The sequence below is a fragment of the Schistocerca serialis genome, chromosome 5 (genome assembly GCF_023864345.2).
Source record: "Schistocerca serialis cubense isolate TAMUIC-IGC-003099 chromosome 5, iqSchSeri2.2, whole genome shotgun sequence".
Taxonomy (NCBI): domain Eukaryota; kingdom Metazoa; phylum Arthropoda; class Insecta; order Orthoptera; family Acrididae; genus Schistocerca; species Schistocerca serialis.
Window position 1 is genome coordinate 290,110,891 of NC_064642.1, and position 7,896 is coordinate 290,118,786.

The 7,896-nt window shown below is 39.1% G+C and overlaps 1 protein-coding gene across 3 annotated transcripts in view; it reads left to right on the top strand.

Annotated features, from left to right (window-relative positions):
* Positions 1-279, top strand: part of LOC126481428 (DNA-directed RNA polymerases I and III subunit RPAC1) — a 219,228-nt gene extending 218,949 nt beyond the window's left edge. For all 3 annotated transcript variants that reach the window (XM_050105174.1, XM_050105175.1, XM_050105173.1), the window contains exon 9: positions 43-279. In XM_050105174.1, the coding sequence (XP_049961131.1) occupies positions 43-149 (107 nt within the window). In that variant the 3' untranslated portion in view covers positions 150-279. The remainder of the gene's footprint in view (positions 1-42) is intronic.
* Positions 280-7,896: the final 7,617 nt, after the last annotated feature.

Consider the following 7,896-nt stretch of genomic DNA (forward strand, 5'->3'; position numbering starts at 1 on the left):
TCTGTTTTCATACTATTGATATACTCTTCATTCTAATTTCAGTCACTATTGAGTCTGTTGGAGCACTTCCTCCTGATGTTTTGTTCACTGAAGCAGTCAAAGTTTTGAAGCAAAAATGCAGGACATTTTTGGAAGAACTGAATCGCTGACTGACGAAAATGCGTGTGGATGTAAAATAAGAATGTTCACCGTGAAGGATCTGTGATGTGATCATGTAGAGGGCACTGTTCATCATTATTTAAGATAAAATTAAATACTTTGATATAATTGATGTATAAATCTTTCAGTGTATTTGTTTGTTCATCTCTAGACAATCTCCAGTGTATACCTTTAATCAAAATACACGTTATTTCCATTAAATCTGTACATACAGCATTTCAGACACACACCCTAACCAATATTTAAAAAAATGAAAATCACATTTGGATGCCTAAACCAATTTATTCACAAACCTTCACAATTTTACTCTTTGGCAACTTCAGTTTTTGCAGCACAGTGTATGTCGAAAAATATTTAGAACATTCAAAATAGAACAGCAGCAGCAGGATCATTCTTGTCTCAAGGAGAAACACATACCCTGTATGCCTTTCTTGGTTTATAGATGCACAAAGATCTTACTAATTTCTTCTTTGAAACAATTCTTCTATAATGTCTAGCTTGTACATATTATTGTAGGTTACATGGACAGGATGAGGCTAAGTACCCTCTTGATTTACTTCTGAAAATTCTTTTTACGTTCACTCAGTTCTGCACAGTAATGTACTGTTTAAAATGTTATGGTTAATTTAAAACTGTTTGCTATGTAGGTGATCATTATCTCTGTGTCTTGTTTTGTAGTCAGGTATTTGTCTATTTAAAAGAACAGTACTGTTTATTTTAAAGTTTAATCATCACAAATTTATGGAATGAGGGAGGTTATTTCTAAAGGATTGTGTTAGAATCAAAGGGCCGTTGAAAAAGAGATGAGCCGGAGGCATAATTACAGAAACCAGTACCTGTATGGTAGAAGTATTGACCCTGGCTGTTGAGACAGGTGAATGGCTGAAATGTTAACCAGTTCTGCACGTATAGCTGGACATCGTCGTCCAAGGTGAATCATTTGCCCCTCAGAGCCTTTTTAAGGAGACCAAAAATGGCATAATCACAGGGAGACAGGTCCAGGCTGTACGGAGGGTGGTCGAGAACATCCCATTTGAATTTCTGCAGGAGTGCCACGACTGTGTTGGCCATATGAGGCTTTGCATTGTCATGGAGCAGAATGACCCCATGGGTGAGATTGCCTGGTTGTTTTGATTTGATCGCTTGGTGAACAGTGGTCAAGGTTTGTGAGTAATGCTGGGCATTGACCGTTGTCCCTGTGATTACGCTATTTTTGGTCCGCTTAAAAAGGCTCTGAGGGGCAAACGATTCATCTCGGACGACGACTTCCAGCTGTATGTGCAGAACTGGTTAACATCACAGCCTCGGGAATTTTGAGACAGCTGTTCACCGCCTTGTGACACATTGGGACAAGTGTCAATACTTCTAACATACAGGTACTGGTTTCTGTAATTACACCTTTTCTTTTTGAATGCCTCTTATACAGAAACACATTTTCCATGCCTTATCTCTCCAGTCATAGCCCACCTCCCCCAGTCCCACCATCCAGCCACAGAGGAGCATTCACTTCATGACTCAGTATGACCTGTGACTAGAGCAATCGAATCAAGTTCTTTGCCAGGCTTTCAACTACTTCTCATCATGCCCTGAACTGAGGAACGTCCTACCCAGTATCCTTCCCACCCCTCACATAGCGGTATTCCAGCACACACCAAAGCTACACAATATTCTCATCCATTCCTACACGTTTCCTCCCAACCCCTTGCCTCATAACTCAGGGATAGACCTAAATGCAAGACCTGTCCCCTACATCCTCCTACCACCATCTACTCCAGTCTGATCACAATCATCACCTATTCCATCAGAGACAGGGCTACGTGCAAAACCAGTCATGTGATCTACAAGCTAAGCCATAAACACTGTGCTGCTTTGTATGTGCATTTGACAAATGATGAGCTGTGTGTCCACATGAATGGCCACTGACAAACTGTGGCCAAGAAACAGCTGGACCACCCCATTGCTGGACATGCTGTCCAACACAACATTCTTCATTTCAATGATGGCTTTACAGCCTTTGCCATCTGGATCCTTCCCACCACCACCAGTTTTTCTGAATTGTGCAGGTGGGAATTCCCCCTGCGATATATCCTACATTCCCGTAACCGTCCTAGCCTCAACCTTCGTTAGTCATTGTCCTTACCCTCTAGCCCCTTCCCTGTTCCCATTCCAGCACTAAAGTGTCGTCTATTCTACCAAGCATCCACAGTCTTTTTACCTCTCTCCTTTTCTTGTGCCCCCCCGTCCTCTGTATAACCTCCTGACTGCACGTAGCTACCCTATCCTCTCTCCACCTCACCCCTGTATGCTCCCACAAGAAGCACTTTATTGTCCCCCATTCCTAATCTAGTATCCCTCCCCCTCCCTGCCCCAGCCTCCTCCTTACCCCCCCAACCACCCCGATTGCTTCTCCCATCATGCACTGCTGTTCAGTCTGGCTTCGGCAACCATATACTGCTGTCGTGTGTGTGTGTGTGTGTGTGTGTGTGTGTGTGTGTGTCTGTGTCAAAGTTTGCATGAGTGTGCATGTGTGTGTTGTCTAATTCTGAAGAACGCCTTTTTGGCTGAAAGCTTAGTTGTTTGACTGTCTTTTTCTTGTGCCTATCTGCGAATCAGCATCTCCACTATACGATGATTAGCTGTCTATACTTTCCACAATATTCTCATTATTCCATCCTGGATTTTCCATTGTTTGATTTTGTCAGTTTTTCTGTGTTATATTTGATTTAATGAGATGATAAAAGACTGGCCTCAAGCTGCAAGTAGACAAGAATGGAGAAGGAAATTGTCCATGTTCCTTTCAAAGGAACCATCATAGTATTTCCCTCAATTGTAGTGAAGAAATAACAGGAAACATTGATCTCAGTGTCCAGACAGAAATTTAAACTTCACCTCCCCCAAATGGAAATCCGTTCTCTCAGCTGCTGCACCAACTTTCTTAGTTGTTGTATTTGAGATATTTCCTCTTTCAGCTGCTGACATTTTCATCACTATAAGGAAGAAATCAGTCATGCTTAAAAAAATACATGCCTGACAACAACAACATGAACAATGTTCAAACAACATTAAAATTCACAACATGAACAATTTTTTTTTTTTTTTCTGTTGGCGCAGTAGGTTAGGATACAGAAGACATAGCTCAAAAGTAACCCTCATTAAGTGCACAGTAAAAACAAATGCAGCCTTGAAGATGTGTAATTAAATTAGTATCAAATAGAAACATTCAGAAAATTTCTAATTATTACATAGTTAAAGGACTATTGTTGGAAATAAAGAAGCCTAAAAGAAGAGAAATTATTTTCAGTTGTTTGGAAATATTACCAGAAGTATGATGAACTGTTAGTGCTTTGCAATTAATAACATAAATTTTATTCAGTGTGCAGTTTATTTGAGTCAAATAAAGCAGTCATATGCACAAAAAACAGGTGCTAAGAACAGGTCTTCAGAACCTGACAACCCTATCGTATGCGGAAAAAAAAGTTATTCGGGAATAAATCTTGAAAGTCATTCAAGATCCAGTCATTCAAGATCCCAAGTTAGCTATTTGGTTTTGAAAAGAAATTCTCATTGTCTTCTTACGTTGGTAATGCACTAGTAAAACTACTTACTGCAGTAGTTGGACCCATGTTCAGAAGAATGATGCATCAACTGCAGACGTACATTTTCTGTGAATTCCCTAGAGCCTCAAAGCAAACTGAGGGATGGTGCCTTTTAAGAAAATTCAGCAATCCACACTTGTACTTCATCTCTAATGACCTTTTCATCGATGGGACATTAAACACTAATCTTTCTCCATTCTTATGCAGATATCATATTGAAAAGGGGGTGGCATGTGCAATTTTGTGTAAGAGTGAGCCTGACTTTTTTTTAAGCATTTTTTGGTGAGCGTCAGCTTACAGGAGTTATAGATGTCAGATCTTCGTCAGGAGAAACACATTTTTTTGCACAGTTTGAAGGTACAAACACAATCTATATACAGGTGAATCTTTTTTGCTTTCCAGTTGTTTGTTTTATCCTAATAATGGTAGATGTAAGTTGCTGTCTAATAGTGATAAGTATTAACAAAATGTAAAGTGTAAATGCAAGCTCTGTTGTCACCTTTCTCAGCATATTTCATATCTATGCACATAATCTACATAAAGCACTAATATCACATCTTTAATTTATTTGCTTTTGTGTCTTTATGCTTCTCATGCTCACGTATTCTGTTTTGTGGGACCACTGAACAATATTTCCATTTCCTTGTTCAATGTTTTCATTGGGGCTTCCTGTCAGATAGGAAACAATCATGCTCCCATATTAGCTGCCTTGTATTTGCATGAAACCAAGCGTAATTTGTGGAATTGTGAAAAGTCTATAGTGATTAGTGCAGGTGCTTACTTTGAGGCCGAAAAAGAACAGTGCAAGGGCATCACAGCCAGTAAAGAGAACTTTTGAATGTTTTGCTATTTGTGAAAATACAGTGAAGCGAAAAAAGAGTTCTGGCAGATGACAGAAGTTTGGATTGGACCAAGTTTACACAGGAGGTCATAAGAAGAAAATCCCATGACATCTATGTGGAAAAGCAGTAGTAGCTATACTCTGAAGTGGAGATTTTCCTTATATGAGTAAACAACCCATTGGTGTGCTGTTTGAAAATTGGGCTTCATATACAAGTTCAACAAAAAACCTTTACTAATTGAAAATAGCCAAGTAACAGGAAAATTAGACAAGTTGTTGCGGGAAACAAGGCACTTGCGAAACACTTGATGGACTTTTTATTATGCTGAGTTGGTGTGCTGCAAATCATACCAGGAAGTTTTAATGGCTGGAACAAAAAATGCCTTTACATCAGAAAATGTATACGGTTATCTTAGAGGAAGTGTGGAATCACTGGAAAGGTGGAATTCAAACACTGACAATTCTGGAAAAATGATTATACTGTACAATACTGGAAACAAAGATGGGTTCATGCAAAATGCGGGGTTATGTTTTATTGGGCAAAATGGAGATGAACACTGGGCTGTATGAATAAAACTGAAGCACAGGTTTGCAAGATAAAGATAGAAGTCAGAGCATTTACTTGCAAGCAAAAAGGAGGAGGTTAGCTTTTGCTTCAGACTGTATGAATTATCTTTACATTTTCCTGCTGCCTTTTACATCTAACACAAAATCAAAAGCTTCTAGTGATCTACTTCGTCACCTTTGTCAGCAAGTTTCATTGAGTAAGCATAGGCTTTGGAGTTCACAGTTTTGTTGGCATACCTTTTGATTTATTTGTTGTGAGTAAGCATATGTGAGTGCCAATTAAAGATCCCTCATCCGATTCTGGTGAAAGCACAGTATTTGCAGAAAGAACAATGGTGTTTTTAACCATAGCTTTACAAATGTATGCTGAATTACTATAGAAATCACAATATCTGGAAGCAAAAAGAAAGAGGAAGCAACTCAGCAAGTAATATACTATGCTAATTTGAGCACACAAATTGGCAGAAAACAGTTGCTACAGAAAATCTGGGATGGAATAATGACATTATTATGAAAAGGGTGGATTGCTACTCACTGTAGTGAAGATACTGAGTCACAGACAGGCACAACAAAAAGACTGCTAAACAAATAAGCTTTTGGCCAACAGGCCTCCTCCTGAATTAGAAAACATACTCTCACACATCCACACAAATACACCTCACACACGCATGACCATCTTCTCTGGCTGCCGAAGTCAGATTCCTTGAGTAGTAATCTATCCTTTCTACAATATTCTCTGTTGCTACAGTTAGTGTCTTGAAAACCAGGTTAAAAAGGAAAATGGATAGGAACCGATCAGGAACTAAACCAATACCTTAAATGTTTGGGAGTAAAAGCCTTACAGCCTTCAAGGAGATGGGAATACCACAATAAACCAGATTACAGTTAAGTTAAAACATAAACTGGTGTAATACCAATATTTAATTGGTTGCAGGTTAAACAAATTACACCTATTCTCAACTATTAAAATAAAAATGTTTTTTCAGTTTTTTTCCCCCAAACTGTAATTTTCAGGAGCGGTGACACTGGGGCCTGCACTGTTCATGTTAATACATTGCTTGCAGACCATATGAAGTCATGTCATAAAGGTTTAGATCCAGTTTTTCTTAGGTAAACAAAATTAACCTTATAAAGGTTGAAGGTTAGTGTCTTTGACTAGTAATGAAAATGTCCTGGGTTTGGACCTTGTCACTGCTTAAATTCAGAATAAAAACCAAAGGCAGGGGTAGCTGAAGATTTCCAGCATAATAAGTCATCCTTGTTCTGCCAATGGTCTTGTCAAAAATGGCGGAGGAGCAGAAAGAGGTTCAGGTCACATGCTTACCCTTGTGGGGGAATCTGCCTGTAAAAGGCAGAAGAATCAGCAATGATCAATGGCATGAGAATGCAGAAGGCAATTGAAACCATTGCATTAAAGACACACAATGTGTATCCACGAGATGTGTATGTGTGACCTGTAACTGAAAAAATGTCATGATGATTTCTCCATTGGCAAAAGATTCCAGACCAGTCCCCTGTTTGGATCTCCAGGAGGGACTGCCAAGGAGGTGACCATGAGAAAAAGATTGAATAACCAACAAGAAGCTAACTTTCAATGAGTTGGGACATGGACTGTCAGAAGCCACAACGTGGTAGGGAAGCTAGAAAATCTGGAAAGGGAAATGCTAAGGCTCAATCTGGATACAGTGGGGGTCAGTTAAGTGAAATTGAAAGAATACAAGGATTTCTGATCAGATGATTATAGGATAATATCAACAGCAGCAGAAAATGGTATAACAGGAATAGGAATGTAGGGCAGAGAGTGAGTTACTGTGTACAGGTCAGTGATAGGGTTGCTCTCATCAGAATCGACAGCAAACCAACACCAACAACGGTAGTTCAGGTACGCATGCTGACTTTGCAAGCAGAAGATGAAGAGATGGAGAAAGTGTATGAGGTATTGAATGGGTAATTCAGTACAAAAATCTAATAGTCAGGGGGTCTGGAATGGGGTTGTAGTGTAAAAAGAATGTGTTACTGGATAATACGGGCTTGGTATGAGGAACAAGAGAGAGAGAGAGAGGAAAGACTCATTGAGTTCTACAGTACATTTCAGTAGTAATAGTTAATACTCTATTCAAAAATCACAATAATGGGAGGTATTCTTGGAAAAGCAGGCAATACGGGAAGATTTCTGTTAAGTTAGATCATGGTCAGGCAGAGATTCTGAAATCAGACATTGGACTGTAAGGCATACCCAGGAGCAGATATAGACTCATATCACAGTCTAGTAATGATGAACAGTAGGCTGAAGTCAGAATGAATCATTGTGCAAAGAAGTGAGATACAGAAGTATTAAAGCATGAAAAGACATGCTTGAAGTTCTCTGAGGCTATACATACCGTGATAAGGAACAGCTCAGTTGACAGTTCAATTGAAGAGGAATGTTTTCACAGTAGTTGGAAACAAAAACATGGGTAACTGCGAAGAAACAATGAGTAACAGAAAGAAATTCTCCAATTGAGTGTCAAAAGAAGGAAGTAAAAAATGCTCAGGAATACAGAAATACAAATCACTTCGGAATAAAATAAATAGGAAGTGCATGGAAACTAAGACGAAATGGCTGCATGAAAAATGTGAAGAAATCAAAAAAGGAATGGTTGTCTAAGGTACTGACTAAGCATATAGAAAAGTCAGACCAACCTTTGGCGAAATTAAAAACAAGGGTGATAACACTGAGACAGGTGGAAAAAT